The 20,971-nt window shown below is 42.0% G+C and overlaps 1 protein-coding gene across 2 annotated transcripts; it reads left to right on the top strand.

The window, feature by feature from the left end:
• The first annotated feature begins 13,641 nt into the window (after positions 1 to 13,641).
• Positions 13,642 to 20,730, top strand: foxo4 (forkhead box O4). Of its 2 annotated transcripts, none has more exons than XM_060927839.1 (3): positions 13,642 to 15,619; positions 15,854 to 17,326; positions 17,521 to 20,730. In XM_060927839.1, the coding sequence occupies exons 1-2, from the start codon at positions 15,188 to 15,190 to the stop codon at positions 17,309 to 17,311; spliced, it is 1,890 nt and encodes a 629-aa protein (XP_060783822.1). In that variant the 5' UTR covers positions 13,642 to 15,187; the 3' UTR covers positions 17,312 to 17,326; positions 17,521 to 20,730. The 2 variants fall into 2 exon arrangements, with proteins under 2 accessions (XP_060783822.1, XP_060783820.1); XM_060927837.1 differs by having other exon boundaries at positions 15,854 to 17,332.
• Positions 20,731 to 20,971: the final 241 nt, after the last annotated feature.

Raw genomic sequence — 20,971 nt, 5'->3', positions numbered from 1 at the left:
ACAATTTTGTTTCTGGTGTCCTTTGACAGCTCTTTGGTCTTGGCCATAGTGGAGTTTGGAGTGTGACTGTTTGAGGTTGTGGACAGGTGTCTTTTATACTGATAACCAGTTCAAACAGGTGCCATTAATACAGGTAACGAGTGGAGGACAGAGGAGCCTCTTAAAGAAGAAGTTACAGGTCTGTGAGAGCCAGAAATCTTGGTTGTTTGTAGGTGACCAAATACTTATTTTACCGTGGAATTTACCAGTTAATTCATTAAAAATCCTACAATGTGATTTCCTGGATTCTTTCCCCCCATTCTGTCTCTCATAGTTGAAGTGTACCTATGATGAAAATTACAGGCCTCTCATCTTTTTAAGTGGGAGAACTTGCACAATTGGTGGCTGACTAAATACTTTTTTGCCCCACTGTATATATATGTATGTGTGTGTGTGTGTGTATAAAACACAAAACGTTTTTTCTGTTTCATGTTAAATTTCTTGTAGACACTTGAATTATTGTGAAATAGGGAAACACTGTAATTGTGCATATATATTCACACTGCATTAGCTCCCAATCAAAATTTCGTATTGTTTATAAAATACTACTACTGACCTTTAAAGCACTGAATGGTCTTATGCCACAGTACCTGAGCGAACTTCTGGTCCTTTATGATCCGCCACGCCTACGTTGATCAAAAGGTACAGGCTATCTGCTGGTACCTCATATAGTGAAGGCTACATCAGGGGGCAAAGCCTTTTCTTACAAAGCCCCACAGTTATGGAACAGCCTTCCAAGTAATGTTCGGGAATCAGACACAGTCTCAGCGTTTAAGTCTAGGCTGAAAACCTATCTGTTTCGTCAAGCCTTTTGTTAATAGTGTTTATGAGGTAAAGGTGTAGATCTGGAGGGTCCTCAGACATAGAGTGTTTTGGTAAACTGGGATGTATGGATGCTGTCAGTCCCCCACTCACTTGCTCACTCGAGTTTGTTGATGGTGTAGTGGCTGCTGCTTCATGTTCCGGGGCTCCCTCAAGCCTGTGTTACCTTCTGACTCTCCCCTTTTAGTTATGCTGTTATAGTTAGTTTTGCCGGAGTCCCTGCTTGTGCTCAGCGCAAAATGTATACTGTTCCATCAGGTGACATTGGACATACCTAACAACATGTGTTTTCTCTTTCTTTCTCTCCTCCTCCCCCTCCCTCTTTCTGTCTGTCCCTGTGAGTTACATGTCAATCCTGAGATCGAGATGCTGACCTCTTCTGCTCCTTGGACCTGCCTGATCCATCCTGATGCCCTATGTCTGGTTGGAGTCTTATCACACTGCTCCTGTGGAGGACGGCCCCATATGGACAGTTGAAAGTCACATTTGGAAGACGCTCTGGACACTTACAGTCATGCTTTTATGGCTGAGGACTATAGTTGACTTGCTAACTTTAGGACTGCAGTTGTCATGAACAGTTTTGCACTCAAGTTTCCATCAATTGAAGAGTTACTGTATAACATCAACGAAACAGACTTCAGGTTAAAACTGTTAAAAATTTTATCATCACATTGTCTGTTATCACCCAAATGAGGATGGGTTCCCTTTGAGTCTGGTTCCTCTCAAGGTTTCTTCCTCATGTCGTCTGAGGGAGTTTTTCCTTGCCACTGTTGCCAGTCTTGCTCATTGGGGATAGATTAGGGATAAAATTAGCTCATGTTTAAAGTCATTAAAATTCTGTAAAGCTGCTTTGCGACAATGTCTATTGTTAAAAGCGCTATAGAAATATACTTGACTTGACATTTTGTGACACGTCCCCCTCCACCTACACACGTGTCTCCAACTCACCCTGTTCTATTTAACTCCTGTTTCTAACAGGAAATATTAAACATATAGGAGCATGTATTTATCTTAACATTTATTATTTATATACATTCTTAAAATTCAGTTGTCCTTCTGGGGGAACCCTTAATGGTTCTGTGTAAAACCCAACAACAAAATGTTTTACTTTCAGAAAGGGTTCAAATAGAACCCTTAATGACTAGATGAACCAAGAACCATAGAGCCCTTAGTCTGTTCTACAAAAAAAACATTGCCGATTACTCTGCTAGGTCCAGGTAAATTCATAAGCCTCAAATCAAATATAATACTTTATAAGATCACTTATAAGGCTGTAATATATTACATCAACAACTTACATGAAATATGATTTCAGATCCAGATTTCTTCCTGAAATTTCTTCACTTTCTGCTGCTATCAATGTTCCTCATATGGATAACCTACTGCACTTCAACAAAGCAGTTTATGCCCAACTTTCACCTTTTCCTCAGTGGATAATCTCACCTGAATACTGTTGACTAAGAACTGCTGCTGTAATCATAAATACCACTCTGCTTATACTGAACATCCTTTCAACACAGTACTGTTTACCTTTATAGAATACAGATGTAGAAGATTAGTGATTTATAATTTCACTATTTGGTGTCAACCAGAAAAAGATGAATTCCTTTGTGAGTGTGGTTTAGAAACAAATGTGTATGGGTTTTTACCTAAAAAAGGTTTATTATAAAATATTTCCTACACTGTCATTCTATCAAACATCCATCCATCCGTTATCCGTAGCCGCGTATCCTGTGCAGGGTCACGGGCAAGCTGGAGCCTATGCCAGCTGACTATGGATAAGAGGTGGGGTACACCTGGACAAGTCCCCAGGTCATCGCAGGGCTGACACATAGAGACACACAAGCATTCACACTCACAGTCACGGTCAATTTAGAGCCACCAGTTAGCCTAACCTGCATGTCTTTGGACTGTGGGGGAAACCGGAGCACCCAGAGGAAACCCACGCAGACATGGGGAGAACATGCAAACTCCACACAGAAACACCCCCGTTGGCCACTGGGCTCGAACCCAGAACCTTCTTGCTATGAGATGACAATACTAACCAATGCACCACCATGCAACCCCTAACATGTCAAGTGTCATGTGCTTTCTTCTTGATTATTATGATTACAAAAAATTTTAGAAAATAATTTAAAAAAAAAAAGGTTGGCATGTTGAAGCAGCACTAAATGAGTTGGTGTTACCACCTCACAGTTTGATCCTGTGCTTGGGTTAGTATCTGCGCAGGTCCCCTCTGGGTACACTAGTTTCCTTTGCTTTCCCCAAAAAACATGCCAGTAGGGAATAGGCTAGTTTCCAAGCTGACCCTAGCTGTGAATGTTTGTGTGAATGCTGACCTGTGCTGAACTGGCATCTCATCCAGGGTGTATTCCTGCCCCAGGCTTAGTGTTTTAAGGACAGGCTCCATCCAGAGGAAACTAGAATTACTGCACTGTAGTTGGATGCCTCTGTGAACCAATACACTTTCAAATTTCCTCAAGGTGTTCCCATATATTGTGTTCACAAGAACATGAGGAGGGCGGCACGGTGGTGTAGTGGTTAGCGCTGTTGCCTCACAGCAAGAAGGTCCTGGGTTCGAGCCCCGGGGCCGGCGAGGGCCTTTCTGTGTGGAGTTTGCATGTTCTCCCCATGTCCGCGTGGGTTTCCTCCGGGTGCTCCGGTTTCCCCCACAGTCCAAAGACATGCAGGTTAGGTTAACTGGTGACTCTAAATTGACCGTGGGTGTGAATGTGAGTGTGAATGGTTGTCTGTGTCTATGTGTCAGCCCTGTGATGACCTGGCGACTTGTCCAGGGTGTACCCCGCCTTTCGCCCATAGTCAGCTGGGATAGGCTCCAGCTTGCCTGCGACCCTGTAGAAGGATAAAGCGGCTAGAGATAATGAGAAGAACATGAGGTCACAGTGAACTTGACCTTTGATCTTTGACCACCAAATTCTAATCAGTCCAGCTTTCAATCCAAGTGAACATTTGTACCAAACTGAAGAAATTCAAGGTGCTTCAAGAAATACATATATATATATATATATATATATATATATATATATATAAAATTCAAGAAATAAGTGGCTATGGATAATGGATTCATGGATTTATTCTTCATTTCACATTTTGCAAGGTCCCCCTCCCCCCAAATAGTCCCTGCTTGTGTGCAAACAAAAAAACCTGCCCTTGCTCCTGAATTTTGGTGAATTGAACATCAAAATTCACCAACCAATAGAATGCAGAACATGACGTTGACAGACATGATCATCACTGCCTCCTTGGGTGCATTCACTTTACTTATGTGCACCGTTTAAATGGAAGCCAATGTATTATGGGGCTACTAGCATAGTGCACCTTGAAATATTTCAATATCATGAAGTTTTTTTCATAATTTAATTAAAAAAGAGGTAAACGTAGATATATTCATTATATGTTAAGTGATATGAAAAAGCTTTTTTGTTTTGTTTTAATGATTATGGCTTACAGCTCATGGAAATCAGAAATCCAGTAGGTCAAATTACTTGAATATTTCATTTCAAGTTTGAGTAAAATAGTCTAAATAATGTGCATCTCCAAGTCTAGTTCAGTACACTCAACCACAATCATTGAGAAGACATGACAGTGATGACTTGACAGTTGTCCAGAACGTGATCATCAACATCCTCCACAAGGAGGGTAAGACACAAAAGGTCATTGCTGAAAAGGCTGGCTGGAAAAGGTGCACAAGCAACAAGGATGACTGCAGCCTTGAGAGGACTGTCAAGAAAAGTGCATTCAGGAACTTGGGAGAGCTTTACAAGGAGTGGACTGAGACTGGTGTCGGTGCATCAAGAGCCACCATGCACAGAGGTCTTCAGGAAAGGGACTACAACTGTCGCATCCCTAATATCAAGCCACTCCTGAACCAGAGACATCAGAAGTGTCTTCAGAGACGTCAGAAGTGTCTTACCTGAGCTAAGGAGAAAAAGAACTGGACTGTTGCTCCATAGACTTGATAAAACACAATGGACCAACACACCAGCAGATGACATGGCACCTCAAACCACCACAGACTGCAGAAACTTGACACTGGCCTTCAAATACCTTGGATCCTGTGCCTCTCCACTCTTCCTCCAGACTCGAGGACCTTGATTTCCAAATGAAATACAACATTTACTTTCATCTGATAAGAGGACTTTGGACCACTGAGTAACAGTCCAGTTCTTTCTCTCCTGAGCCCAGGTAAGACGCTTCTGACGTTGTCTCTGGTTCAGGAGTGGCTTGATATTAGGGATGCGACAGTTGTAGCCCCTTTCCTGAAGACCTCTGTGCATGGTGGCTCTTGATGCACTGACCCCAGCCTCAGTCCACTCCTTGTGAAGCTCTCCCAAATTCTTGAATAAACTTTTCTTGACAATCCTCTCAAGGCTGCAGTCATCCCTGCTGCTTGTGCACCTTTTCCAGCCAGCCTTTTCAGCAATGACCTTCTGTGGCTTCTCCTCCTTGTAGAGGGTGTCAATGATCGTCTTCTGGACAACTGTCAAGTCAGCAGTCTTCCCCATGATTGTGGTTGTGTGTACTGAACTAGACCAAGAGATACACGGTATTCATACTGTTTTACTCAAACTTGAAATGAAATATTCGAATAATTTTGAGACACTGGATTTCTGATTTGGTTATAAACCATAATCATCAAAATAAAAGCCTTGAAATTTCACTTTATGTAATGAATGTAGAATAAATGAAATCTTACCTTTTTGAATTAAAAATTATGAAAAAAAATCCCCAATTTTTTCACCGTATTCCAATATTTTGAGATGCACTAGTATGTAGCTATTATAGTAAAAATATATAAGGACATATGTATCAACTCAAAATGGCCACAAGAAAACAAGAACATGTGCATCACTAATGTAATAAGGCCCTGGACAGTGGTGGTGGATGAACCCTGTTAAAAACAGTAACCCATCCGTAAAGTAAAGCAAACGCACCCAAGGAGGCAGTGACTATCGCACTGGTCAATGTCGTAACCTTACATTCTATCGGCTGGTGAAGTTTTGTTAAGGTCATTTCACCACAACCTGAGAGAGAACACAAATCTGCGAGCAGAAGATTCTCGAACGCACAAAAGAAGTCTGAGCACGAGCAATTTAAGAGACGACAGGTTTTTTGAGCAGGAACAGAGCAAATTTGCAAACTAGTAAGGGCTATTTAAGAGAGGTGCAAAAACAGTGTGAAATGAATAAATACTACTCTCAAATTGAAAAGACCTAGCTTGATTAAAGATATAAAATTCCATATTTAAATGCACCAAGGAAAGAAAAGCAAAGGAACCATGATGAACTTATTCAAGATCTGGTTCCATTTCAGGGACGGGAGAACAAATAAATCTAGCACTAGGTGGCACAATTCCCACAGTAGTGCAGAGCAGGTTTGAGGGTAATATGAGTGCAGATGATTCCACAAGAATAGTCAGCTTTAGCCAAAAACATCCAGATGAAATATTAGCATTAGAAAATCAGGAAAGAAATTATCTCTAGCTGCTTTATCCTGTCCTACAGGGTCGCAGGCAAGCTGGAGCCTATCCCAGCTGACTACGGGCGAAAGGCGGGGTACACCCTGGACAAGTCACCAGGTCATCACAGGGCTGACACACAGACACAGACAACCATTCACACTCACAGTCAATTTAGCATCACCAATTAGCCTAACCTGCATGTCTTTGGACTGTGGGGGAAACCGGAGCACCCGGAGGAAACCCATGCGGACACGGGGAGAACATGCAAACTCCGCACAGAAAGGCCCTCGCCGGCCACAGGGCTCAAACCCGGACCTTCTTGCTGTGAGGCGACAGCGCTAACCACTACACCACCGTGCCGCCCTATTATTATTATTATTATTATTAATTTTAATAATTATTATTAATAATAATTAATAATAATAATAATAATAATAATTATTATTATTATTATTATTATTATTATTATTATTAATAGGGCAGCACAGTGGTGTAGTGGTTATCACTGTCACCTCACAATAAGAAGGTTCGGGTTCGAGCCACGTAGCCGGCGAGGGCCTTTCTGTGTGGAGTTTGCATGTTCTCCCCGTGTCCGCGTGGGTTTCCTCCGGGTGCTCCGGTTTCCCCCACAGTCCAAAGACATGCAGGTTAGGTTAACTGGTGACTCTAAATTGACCGTAGGTGTGAATGTGAGTGTGAATGGTTGTCTGTGTCTATGTGTCAGCCCTGTGATGACCTGGCGACTTGTCCAGGGTGTATCCCGCCTCTCGCCCATAGTCAGCTGGGATAGGCTCCAGCTTGCCTGCGACCCTGTAGGACAGGATAAGCAGCTACAGATAATGGATGGATGGATAATAATAATAATAATAATAATAATACACATTCCTTTCAGGTGTTCAACGCACCTTTCTCTTTCAAAATTCTCTCAAAATCTTCCATATTTAATGAAACAAACCTGGTGGCCAAGTTTATTTACAAACTGTCACAGTCCCTTTCTAGCATGGAAGTTTTACATCTCTGACGTGTCTCTTTTCTAGTTTTTCGATGTCCGTTGGTATGTTTTTCTCTTGTAAACATGCAGGAACAATATCTAATGAAGTTTCGGTAGCCTTTCGGGTGTTCAGCGCGTCTGCCTCTTTCCCGGCAAACAAAGACGTGCTGCACATGCGCAGCAGAAAACTCTCATTGGATATTCGCATCAGCTCTGCTCTGATGTGTGATGTCATGTTGTCTTGACAAACATGCAATATCATCAACCATATTCAACGCTCATTCTCCATTGGGTAGAGTGACGTAATACATGTAGGATAAATGATATGCTCACAATATTGCATGCTATCAAACCAAATGAATGAAACCCGCTAGAAGGGAATAGAAATACACGTTTTTATTCCATCAAAAAAAGTGTCCTGTATGTATAATAATTAACAGTTATTCCATGAAATCGAGTCGTACATGAGCTAATAGCCGACGAGGCCCGTAGCGCTGAGATGGATATAAGCCATGTACGACGAGATTGAGTGAAATAACTGTTTTATTCTATCCACATTCACTGGATTTTGAGAAACAGAGCATTTTTATTTTCTGCAAATTTGATGAATAAATACTTTATACAAAACATGCGACAAAATCATTTCTGCTTAGAATGTAAACAAACCTGCAAAATGACGGTAGCAATTTGTGAAAAATGCTATAATTATAATTCTTGATAAATAAAAAAGGTACGTTCTCACCATCAAATTCTTTCCATATATATATCTCATCTCATCTCATTATCTCTAGCCGCTTTATCCTTCTACAGGGTCGCAGGCAAGCTGGAGCCTATCCCAGCTGACTACGGGCGAAAGGCGGGGTACACCCTGGACAAGTCGCCAGGTCATCACAGGGCTGACACATAGACACAGACAACCATTCACACCCACATTCACACCTATGGTCAATTTAGAGTCACCAGTTAACCTAACCTGCATGTCTTTGGACTGTGGGGGAAACCGGAGCACCCGGAGGAAACCCACGCGGACACGGGAAGAACATGCAAACTCCACACAGAAAGGCCCTCGCCGGCCCCGGGGCTCGAACCCAGGACCTTCTTGCTGTGAGGCGACAGCGCTAACCACTACACCACCGTGCCGCCCATATATATATATATATATATATATATATATATATATATATATATTATACAGTATATATATATATTTAAAAAATCCCCCCAAAAAAATCCCCAAAAATTACTATATATATATATATACATATATATATATATATATATATATATATATATATATATATATATATATATATATCAGGGCTCGAAATTCGCGGTGATCTATATCAGGGCTCGAAATTCGCGGTGATCTGGTTGCCCGAGGCGACTTAATTTTTCATTTGGCGGGTAATTCCTGTCACTAGCCAGCCCGGCTGGCTAGTTGAAAATAAGAAATATATATGAAGCGACGATTCAGACACACTGTCAACTAAAGCCGCCACATATTAAGCGCGTGCCATGTCTGTGTTAATCGATGTGTTTATCGGCAGGACGGAAACTACTGAAGAATTCCGAATCATATCGTGTACGAGTCAGGCTGTCAGTTTTTTCACTACTGCGCATGCATATAACGCATCTCGTTGAATATCGTGGTAATCACGTGTAATACTGGACCAGGTAGGTGGAGCACAGAAGCATGGCAGGCCAGAACTGAGTTCTCAATGAACTATTTATTGCTAGCTTTTCAGCCTTTTATCACTTCCCAGCTGCGTGCGCGCGCACACACATGTTCTGGTTGGGGAGAGAGAGCTCCCTTTCTCTGCTCTCCTCTCCTTTTAAAGGGCGCGGTCACTGGGGAAGATACACAAACACAGGTTAATCCCCATCAGGTGCAATGATTCCACCACTTACCTTCCCTGACTCCGCCCTCCATTCACAGACCGACCCTTGGCCACGCCCCCGCTGCCACATTACGTTATCAAATATAATAGATGTGGCCACATTATCGCCCGTTTAAACACGTGTGTTTTTTTGTTGTTTACATCTACATCTGCCAAAGCTACGTTGCGATTTGGAATTTTCTGAAAGGTGTACAGAAACCGCCAGAGACGGGGACAAAGCGACCTCGGTCTGAAGAGGAGAAAAAGGCTGCCGATAAAGCGTACGAGAAGGAGAAACGACAAAGGACTTATAAGCAAACGTGGGAGCAGGGTAGGCCTTGGCTGTGATACGATTTTTATGGAATAATTAATTTTTTTCAAGTTGATTCCTAGTCAATATGAAGCTCCTAATGCTTTCTCTCTCATAAATAGTTAAATACAGAAAGCATGTTGGACATATTTTGGGTGCTATAGTCATGATAGTAAGTATATTTGTTTTCAATACTCATACACCAAGTTGCCAAGTTTTCCAATATATTATTATTTGTTGATATTATATTATGGTGCTCTGTGTTGTTCTCATTTATGTATTTAATAACCGTACCAAAATACTCGGATCTTGAAATAAATGCACATTAGTCATGAACGATGGTAACTACTCTCTTTTGCGTTATTTTTGACAGAAGTAAAATTCATACATGAAGATTTTCTGTTTGGCTAGTTACTTTGGAAGGTAACTAGTCCGGCTGGCTGGTGAAAAAAAAAGAATTTCGAGCCCTGTGTGTGTATATATATATATATATATATATATATATATATATATATATATAATTTTGGGGGATTTTTTTCATCCTCGGTTGGTTCAGGAACATCTCATCTCATTATCTCTAGCCACTTTATCCTGTTCTACAGGGTCACAGGCAAGCTGGAGCCTATCCCAGCTGACTACGGGCGAAAGGCAGGGTACACCCTGGACAAGTCGCCAGGTCATCACAGGGCTGACACATAGACACAGAACCATTCACACTCACATCTACGGTCAATTTAGAGTCACCAGTTAATCTAACCTGCATGTCTTTGGACTGTGGAGGAAACCCACGCAGACATGGGGAGAACATGCAAATTCCACACAGAAAGGCCCTTGCCGGCCACAGGGCTCGAACCTGGACCTTCTTGCTGTGAGGTGACAGCACTAACCACTACACCACTGTGCTGCCCCTGGTTCAGGAACATGCTCCACCATTGTGTTTTTCTCTACTCACGGTATATGAGTTGATAGCCTAGTAGTAGTAGAGTAGCCAATCAGAGCGCGCGATTGCTCATATCCAGTGAACGTGGATAGAATAATTTCCAACAGTTCACTCCAATGACGTCACTCCCAGTGTTTTCCTGTTGACTAGACGCGCGTGGTCAATACGTTGAACCAGTTCAAAAGCAAAACTCTTTTGATTAACTTGGGTATTTTTTTGTGGATGTGTTTATATAATATAAAGAACATTATACAGTGCCACAAAGATATCATGTTTATCTTCTTGTGTTGAAAAATATTTCACTTGTTCATATTTTCACCAATCGAAGATCTCATCTCATCTCATTATCTCTAGCCGCTTTATCCTTCTACAGGGTCGCAGGCAAGCTGGAGCCTATCCCAGCTGACTACGGGCGAAAGGCGGGGTACACCCTGGACAAGTCGCCAGGTCATCACAGGGCTGACACATAGACACAGACAACCATTCACACTCACACCTACGGTCAATTTAGAGTCACCAGTTAACCTAACCTGCATGTCTTTGGACTGTGGGGGAAACCGGAGCACCCGGAGGAAACCCACGCGGACACGGGGAGAACATGCAAACTCCACACAGAAAGGCCCTCGCCGGCCCCGGGGCTCGAACCCAGGACCTTCTTGCTGTGAGGCGACAGCGCTAACCACTACACCACCGTGCCGCCCCCAATCGAAGATAAACTTCATATCTTCACGCCACCGTGTAATATCCTATATATATATATATATATATAGTTGGGGGGCGGCACAGTACGGTGGTGTAGTGGTTAGCGCTGTCGCCTCACAGCAAGAAGGTCCGGGTTCGAGCCCCGGGGCCGGCGAGGGCCTTTCTGTGAGGAGTTTGCATGTTCTCCCCGTGTCCGCGTGGGTTTCCTCCGGGTGCTCCGGTTTCCCCCATAGTCCAAAGACATGCAGGTTAGGTTAACCGGTGACTCTAAATTGACCGTAGGTGTGAATGTGAGTGTGTCTGTGGAGGACATTGGAGATATCTACCTATTCAGAACCATGATTACCAGACTTTTGCTGATTGGATTAGGCATTGCTCTGGTATATCGAGGAAATCAGACAACGGTGACAGCTGTTCAAAGCCCCACAAAGCTGCCCGATATGATTGAAGCGGTGGGCAAAGCTGTTGGCACTTGGACTGTGGGAGAACTTGAACCACAACATGGTTGTCATCTGGAGACGCTTTCGGCTTTGCAAGGAATAAGTATTTCGGAGACCAAATGGAATTGAATTGAACAGAAATGGACAGATATGGATGAGTGGTGTGGACGTGTAAAGACTGCGTCTGTTCGAAAGACCAAACAATCTCTATCTTATCGACATTCGGCTCCCTGAACAGCACCGGCCTTGATCAAGGCCGTTGCTGGGGCAATATTTCCCCCAGGAGGTCACTGCTGGGAGACACTCTCGCTTTGCATTCCTTCCCCAATTTTCCGCGGTCGCCGTTTTTCACCCCCAGTGTGACAAGTGGGTGCGTGACCAGCGCCGTTCGCATGGCTGCAGGAGCGGACGGCTGCTTGCTTGCGCTGGGTTACCTCTACCTCCTCCCCTCCCCTACTACCCCCTTACCCCCCCTCAAGTCCCATGTTTTAAAGTGTACTGTGTTATTGTGTGCTTGTGCAGAGGTTTTTTTAAATGCTCCCACACTGTACTTCTGATAGGAGCATAGTGGGGGGGGACAGGGATAGTGTTTATCCCTGTCATCCTGTCCTGTTCCCCCTCTGTAAGGACAGGTTGATGGTCAATTTCACTGGTAACAGTGACAATAAAGGGTTCATTCATTCATTCGAATGGTTGTCTGTGTCTATGTGTCAGCCCTGTGATGACCTGGCGACTTGTCCAGGGTGTACCCCGCCTTTCGCCCGTAGTCAGCTGGGATAGGCTCCAGCTGGCTCCAGCTTGCCTGCGACCCTGTAGAACAGGATAAAGCGGCTACAGATAATGAGATGAGATGATATATATATATATATATATATTTTTTTTTTCCCTTATAGAAAGAAGTCATCTTTGGTCAAGGCATCCCAAACTAAACTTTTTTTACTCGTTTACAAAATACTATATTTTCTAACACGAACGCAGACAAAAATAACCAAACAGAAGTCGTGAAAAGTGAGCAGTAACTGGGAAATGCTTACTGGCTTCTAATACTGACTTAGAAACATAGAAGGCGGCAGTGCGAGGGCGGGACAAACAGTGATGATGACTGATTGGTCGTTGAGAAACCGTGATCAGTGATTGGTCGTTGAGAAACAGTGGTGGTCAGCCATTGGTCGCAAGCACAACGCAGTCAAGCCATCCAGACACTGTTGGTGAATCGACTGCCTTCAAACCTTACTGCGTTCAGGAATGTCACTAAATAGTGCTCCAAAAGTCGCGAAATTTGTCGCTAGGCTCCTAATATTAAAATTAAAGTCGTTAAAGGGATCTAAAAATAGCCAAATTTAGCGATAAAGTCTATATGTTGGCGACACTTTTTTTCTCTTCCCCTGTTGCATAATGCAACGTGTCGTCTGGCCCAGCAGAGTCGCGCGCGCGCCTCCTTCTGGTCAATGTAGTTTTAAAACAAACCTGCTGCTCACAAACACCAGTGAATTCACTAACGGCGGACATCCGGTCATTTACAATCACCGCCACTTCACTTCAGTGCCTTTGGCTCTACCGGAAACTATCGTGAGCCGCTTTTTACGGTTAAAACATGCCATTTTCAGTTAATAGGCCTGTTTTTATATAATAAGGTTTTATACTCGACAATTTGCCATTTTTTTAATTAAGCATAAATTACTGGATTTGTTAAATAAACTACACCTCTAATTAATCGGTACTATTACTTAAAAACTTATTGCAATTGTACCCTTTTCTACTCTGTTTTTTTAATCCACTGTAAATATTTTTGTGCTTTTTATTGAATTAACTTAATAAATCGATCCCTGGCCACACCGTCCGCGTATTTATCATTATCATAAATCCTCGATACTGTTTTAGATCACGCCGTTTCTGGAAGCTATTACATAAGAAAGACTTCGAGCGCCCCAGCTTTATCTGGATTTTTGCCATTTGTGTTTACAGCAAAGCACATCGGGGTCACGTCACACGACTGACTTCATTTCCCAGACACTTGTTTCGCGCATGCGCACGGGCGGCTGGCTGGCAGTGGTAAACAGACGTCAGAAGGGAGTCTTCGCCTCGAGTCAAAACAAAACAAAACAAAACAAAACAAGATCCATACGATGAATGACTCTTCGAACATCTGGATCGGCTGCACGACGGAAAAGATTGAGCCTTAAGTTTTGCGGAAACCAGCTTCCAAAAGAAAACCCGCTTTCTTTCACTTTTACAAAGGGATTTTTTTTTTTTAACTAACCGGGGGAGTTAGCCAGCTAGGTGGCTACCTAGTTTTTTCTCACGTTAAAACTCTGGTGGCAAGTTTTGTCCGGACTGACGGCGGAAGTCAAGATGCGAGATTGAATTCTTGCACTTTCAGATAACAAGAAGTGCGCAACTTTCACTCGGAATTAGCGGAGTGTGTACGGACGCATTCGGCGTAGTTGCCGCGCAGGCATCGTGTGTGTGTGTGTGTGTAGGAACATGGCAGATGGTGACACGCGCCTACACACAGCGTGTCGGAGCAGACACACTTGAACGAGAATAACACGGACTGTATTAGTTTAATTTCGCTGTCACGTGGAAATAATTAAGACTCACTAGTTCACTAACAATCTCTTGGAAAGATCGCCTAAAAAACAAACCAACCACGTTTTCAGATCAGTTGGCTGGAAGAATCAGCGGGCTGCAGTAAATGAACCTCTTCCTTGCGCTCAGAATTGGAATCCAGTACCATGAAATGACAGATGATTGATTTTAACAGGCATGATGTTCCACGCACAGTTATCACCTGTGAACATTAACATACTATTCCTAACTGCTCATGTACGGCATTTTACTTTTAAACATCATCACATTGCCATAGAGTGATGAAAACGATCACAGTTTTATTACAAGAGATGTTAAAAAATGTCTATCACTATAGTAATGACTTGATCTCAGTTGTGGAGGATAACCAGGTGGAAAGTGATCGGTTCAGGTGTGTGTTTAATATATACAGTATATATATTATATATTCTAATAGCATACTAGTTTACTATTTTTTTTTCCTTCTCTTTCTGCTTTTCCCACCGGTTTATCTTGTCATTAACTCGAATGTTTTAGACGTGTTTCTTTAATTTAAAGCTGAACTCTATATGTTTTCATGTTAGTCCTGTGGATTTCCTTTGTTCTTTATGTCAACAAAGAGACCCCCAGTGTCAGTCAGGTTTATTTTAGCTGAGAAGATTATTTGTCCCCTTTAATCTCCAATCTGGGGATTAAGCAGCTATAGATAAACAAATACATATCTATTGGTGCTCACAGATTATCAGGTTTCTGCCTAATCCGCCGCAAAACAAACAAACAAACGAGTCTTCTGAAATTAATTTTTAATAATAAATATCTGTAGAATACAAGTATTCCACTGGCATAACTTTTAATGATCAAACAGCAGCATTGTTAAGTGAAATCTATAGGTTCTAGGCCTAATTAATTATTTTACATCTGTACTGTTAGAGGGGGGGGAAATAGCAGGTACGTCGTTATTTTCAGATTGTACACTGACAGACTATTTCCTGAAATTGGAGTAATTGCTCTGTACAATGGAGACGGACAAAGCATCTCCGATTGACCCAGATTTCGAGCCGCAGAGCAGACCGAGGTCTTGCACATGGCCGCTGCCTCGGCCCGACATTTCAGCTGTCAAAGTGGAGGCGCCAGACGGCGCGGAGTCGGCCGCGGGAACCCCGCCTACCGAGGAAGATAAACAGGAGCCTCAGCCAATCATATCCGAGCCCGAAAAATCCACTTCCTTGGAGGGAGGAGCGATATCAGGAGTGGGCGGAGCCACGCCTCGAAAGGGTTCATCCCGACGCAACGCCTGGGGGAATCAATCCTATGCTGATCTAATAAGCCAAGCGATTGAAAACTCCCCGGAAAAGCGACTCACTCTGGCACAGATATATGACTGGATGGTCAAAACAGTGCCGTATTTTAAGGATAAAGGTGACAGTAACAGTTCTGCTGGATGGAAGGTAAATTAAATTCACATTTACACAGTTCTTCAGACTATTGACCAAACTTGCACAAGCCATGTCAATTCACTATTCTATTCTGCACTACAATTATGCCATGTTTTATTGTTAATCTTTCACCGGTATGTGGTTATTGAATGCTTTACTATGAGGTTATTAATGCTGTGATCTGTAGACTTTAGACATTCTGTGAGCACCAGTTACCTCGTGTGTGTGTGTTTTGCTTCCACCTAGAACTCAATTCGTCACAATTTGTCACTCCATAACAAGTTTTTGAGAGTACACAATGAATCTACTGGAAAGAGCTCCTGGTGGATGCTTAATCCTGAAGGGGGTAAGACGGGGAAAGCCCCCCGCCGTCGTGCTGCCTCTATGGACAATAGCACTAAATTGCTAAAAAGTCGTATGCGGGCAAAGCAGACCAAGAAGCAAGCAGTAGCAGGTGGTGTTGCTGGTCCTGGCAGTGCCATACAGGGTGAGGGCGTGTCTGGTGCTGGGAGTGCAGACAGTCCTGGGCCTCCAGGACAGTTTGGAAAGTGGGGAGTGAACAGTAGCAGCCCTTCATCACGTGGTAGCTTGGATGACCAAGACATGTGGACAAACTTCAGATCACGCACCGGTTCAGATGCCAGCACTTTGAGTGGCAGACACTCTCCAATTCCCCCAGTGAAAGAAGATGAAGATGACTTGCCTGAAGATGGACGTCTGAGCGTGTATCCCACTAGCAGTCTTCCACCTACACTTACTGAGACCTTAATGGAGGAACTGGACCTAATTGATGGGCTTACCTTAATGACAGCACAGCAAGGCAATGCAAGTCCAAGCACAGCACCTCAAGCTCCACCTACTCCATTGCCTTCTGCTTCTACACTTCTGCCCCGTGGGTCTAATTTTACTTCATATCGTCAGCTGCAGCCAGTGAAGGGATCTCAAGGACCATCCCAGCCAGGGTCACAGAGCTCTGTTCAGCAGGCTGGGGAGTCCAACACAAGCCTCTCAAACTTTGGGAACTCTCTCTTTAACCCTCTGCCTGGTCCAGGATCTCGGAGTGGTTTCAGCACTCATGTGCCATCCAGTCTTGAGGCACTCCTCACCTCTGATTCACCCCCACCAACCGATATCTTGATGACTCAAGTGGACCCTCTGATGCCCAGCCAGGGAAGCGCTAAGCTTTTGGGCCTTGGGGACCCCATGTCTGGCAACCAAACCAAGGCTGGTCAAATGATGTTGGGCAAGAGTACGGAACCTAGCCCAGTGACGCAGATGCCCCTTCAACCTCAATCCCAGCTACAGCCACAACAGCACTCTCAAATGAACTTTGGCATGATGCTGTCTGGCATGAGCCAGGAACTCCCACAGCTAGCAGCTATGAAGACCCAGCATCAAATGCCAGGTGGTGGGTTACTTCAACATGGAGCTGTCCCTTCTGCATCTGGGAATGGAGGTCTTCAGGGGATAAGCCAATATGGGACACCAACTTCCTTTCTGTCCTCTCAGGATCGGCTGCCCACAGACTTGGATATTGAAATGTTTACAGAGAACCTGGACTGTGATGTTGAATACATAATCAACAGCGATCTTATGGATGGAGATATGAGTGACTTCAACTTTGACCCCATTGTACCAGGTGGGCAAAATTACCCTGGGCCGGCCACCACACAGAGCTCATCTCACAACTGGGTGCCCAGCTAACTCTGCCAAGGATAGGTGCGGGTAAGGCACACAGAAATCTTAGCATTTTGGCTTCACAATTACTACTAAATTATTAACATTGCTTCTTGTACATTATAATTAACCCATGGTATATGTTTTTTTTGTGTCCTTTCTTAAATGTCAGTTAGAGTTTAAATAAGAATAGCATATTTAACCATTCTGTTTATTTATTTATTTTTATGTCACAGGTCAGCCCTTCATCCCTAACCAAATAATGGAATCTCACATGATGCATTAATTAAAATGTCACCCCTTCAGTTTTTTTTTTTGCACCTCCACATTTGCCATTGTACCTCAAATGCATAAACTGTTTTGGCCGAATATACAAACTTTGGCCAAAATTTTTAAGACATTTTTGGCAACTTTTTTGGATGAGAAAAACAAACCTTACACAAGTGCCAGTATACACATGGAAGTCAACTATTAGATACCGGACCCAGAAGATGGAAGAGATTGGAAGTTGATGTTTTCTTGTCAGTGCTATTGTTTAGGGGAAAGGAGAGAAGAAATTACTGGTGAAGCACAACTAATAAACTACTAATCAAGTTTATTATAGTAATGCCTATTACTAATACCAAAGTAGTTCAGGGCTGAGATGGTACTTTCCCTAGATTTGAAGACCGAACTGATTTGACCACAAGAATCAAACTTTGCTGATTACTTGAGGATCTTTCTCCACTGTTCAACACCTTAAGAAGGAATGGAGTGAAAGTCTTCATGCGATTTCAAAATCGGGCAGTGATTACTTTGGTTGGATCGTTTGATCAGGCGGAGCACAACCCTGACACCATCTGAACATTTTCAGCATTAATCAGAGTTTGAATGGGAACTGTCCCCTTGAGCCCAGAACGTCATGGATATTTGGACACTTGTACTACGCTCGAGTAGTACGTTCTCAGCGGTACGAAGTGTGCTCATATCTTGCATCGGAAGCAGAATATTTTGAGGTGGTTGATTTAATGATTATTGTAATGATGATGAATGCTTTTAGTTCAGCATTTATGACTCTACTCAGGAAGGTGTTTTTATCACTTGTGTCCTAAAGAGTGAGGCCTGAGCATCGAGTGAGAATTTCATATTGATGATTTTGTTTTTAAATTGCTAACAGTATGAAGAAATGTGATGATACACAGGGCATTTTGATTTTAACATCGAATTTTAATGGTTGGGTTTCTATGGTTTTACCACTTTGCCGACTCTATCAAGTCGAATGGCATTGTGTTGTTATCAGTGTGCCCGTTTGCAGGATACAATATTTGAAGTGCGTGTGTGTGTGTGTGTGTGGGGGGGGTGTTAAGTACTTACAAGTGCTTAAATTCAGCAGAGAGAAAACAATCAAAAACAAATGTTGAATAATTTTCATTCAAAGGATGAAACCGATTGGTTATTCAACAGATGCTACGTAAAATCTGCCCTTATTTTGTAGAATTCTGTACAGCAGTACAAAAAGGGGCAAGACGTACTTTTTCTCAGTGATTGACTTTTTGTTATGTAGTACTAACAATCTTTTTGTACAAATTTGTTAAAAGAAACCGAAAACAATTAAATACACTGACTCATTTTACATGTTTAATTTACATTGGGGCTATAATCATGAAAGCTATTCATACTAATCAGAAAGTACCTCTTTAAAAGTGCAGAAACTATTTTTAACAGTCATTTTCTATGTAATCTTTTATTTTTGTAAAAGACGAGATGCATGTAGATTTTGTACATAACCAAAAGAACACTAAGAGGAGCACGTCAGACTGGGATGGCTTGAGAGGAAAGTATTGCAGCTTTTATACATGTTAACTTTTTATGTCAAACAAACGGATTGCATGGGTGCAGTTAACAGTATAACGAAGCACAAATTAGAACTTGCCATGTTGCTACGATATTTGGAGTAATTAAAAAAACAACAACGAAGTAATGAGATCTATCACTTTGCCAGGCAATTTAGAAGTCATCAAAAACAAAGTGGATGATGATTATGATGCAATGTCTAACTCTCAGGGTTTAAAAAAAAACAGAATAATGTTGAGTAAATAAGTAATATTGATTTAAAAACTTCCTGATGGAAGCGCTAAGATAATCATTGCTGATTTTATAAAAGTCACTCAGCCATCAATGGAAATGTTTTAACATTACGTAAGAACAGCTTATGCTCCACCTGAAAACAAGAGGTTGTGTAACATATGCATTCACCGAATTTTGGTTAAAAAAAAAAAAAAGTTATAAACTGCCAACAAACACTAGCATGTTGCTCGAGAACAAACCCTGTATCTCTATATGCTTTCTTTTTTTTTCTTTTTGAGCTGTTGATGTAGAAATGTAGTTTATCCTTTGATATTTTTTCCTTTCTTTATGTAGATTGAACTTTGGTTTTAGAGCTGGATATTATTCATCATTTAACGGTAATAATATGAGTATATTAAAACATGAACTAATTGTTAAAGCACTCTGTTCTTGCAGAGGATGGTTATTTTCTCCTGTCAGTTGGTGCTAGATATGACAGTCAGCCATATTTAGATTTAAGGGCCTTTATTTTATGCAGCACACGTTTATAAAGATAGAAAGATAAAGTCACCGTTATTAATCCACAAATATGTTACTTTCGTAGATCCTAAGTAACTTCATAGAAGCAGAAAGGAGAGATTAAGCCTCTGAACAAGGCTTTTGAGACACATCATGAACATTTATTGAAAATCAGTCAGATTAAAAAAAACAAAATGGAAACAGTGTTACTTTGCTAATCATGATCTGTATTTCAGTGAACCGTTTACATTGTTGCTCTCGTCCCTTGGGGCTGTCCTTTGTTCCTCTGAAGTTCTACACATCTGATGGTGTTTGGATTGTATGGTAAATTTTTATAATGGATTTGAGATGAACATCTTTACATGAGTTTTACACAATGTGCAAGAAAAATTGTAAGTAAAAATTAAATTGATCCGAAACGAAGTCTGAAGGTTCAATTGCTGTTGAACGTAGAGCGTTCGGTTGAGTGGTTGAAAGTGAACAAGACTGAATTCCCAGTAGATGGAGTTTGAAACTTTCTACAGGAGTTTAAAGATCTTGACGTCAGATTACACCGCTCTCCCGTGCTTTCTCACGTTTAATATTAATTTCTTTTTTCTTTCGCCCTGTTCTCCTGAAATGGTCTGCTAAATATCCCAGTTGATAAAACACTATTTTTTTAGTTTGTGGATAGATGTGGTTGTTGTTGTTTTGGGGAAGGGTGTATAAAAGTTTGGTGAGTGCTTAGCCAGGTCGTTATATGTGTATTCCATGCATTGCTTTATATTCATTAATGTATTTTTTTTCTTTCCCCTGTTCTTCTTTCTTTATCGATAAGTTAGCCAGAAGTGACTGTGAAACCAGTCAAGAATATCTGAAATAAACCTAATCAGTTTAACTCAGCTGCACTCTTGTGTTTCTGATGGTGAAAATCTAAGTTGCTTTATAAATTAATGTTTTACAGGTTCATCATAATACTAGATGATTTGAAGGTGAAAACACAGTGCTGCTTGAAAGTTTGTGAACCCTTTTAGAATTTTCTACATTTCTAACATAAATGGCCTAATACAACATCAGGTTTTCACACAAGTCCTAAAAGTAGATAAAGAGAACCCAGTTAAACAAATGAGACAAAAATATTAT

This window comes from Neoarius graeffei, chromosome 8 (genome assembly GCF_027579695.1).
Source record: "Neoarius graeffei isolate fNeoGra1 chromosome 8, fNeoGra1.pri, whole genome shotgun sequence".
In the NCBI taxonomy this organism is placed as follows: domain Eukaryota; kingdom Metazoa; phylum Chordata; class Actinopteri; order Siluriformes; family Ariidae; genus Neoarius; species Neoarius graeffei.
This window is presented reverse-complemented; position numbering and strand designations above follow the sequence as displayed.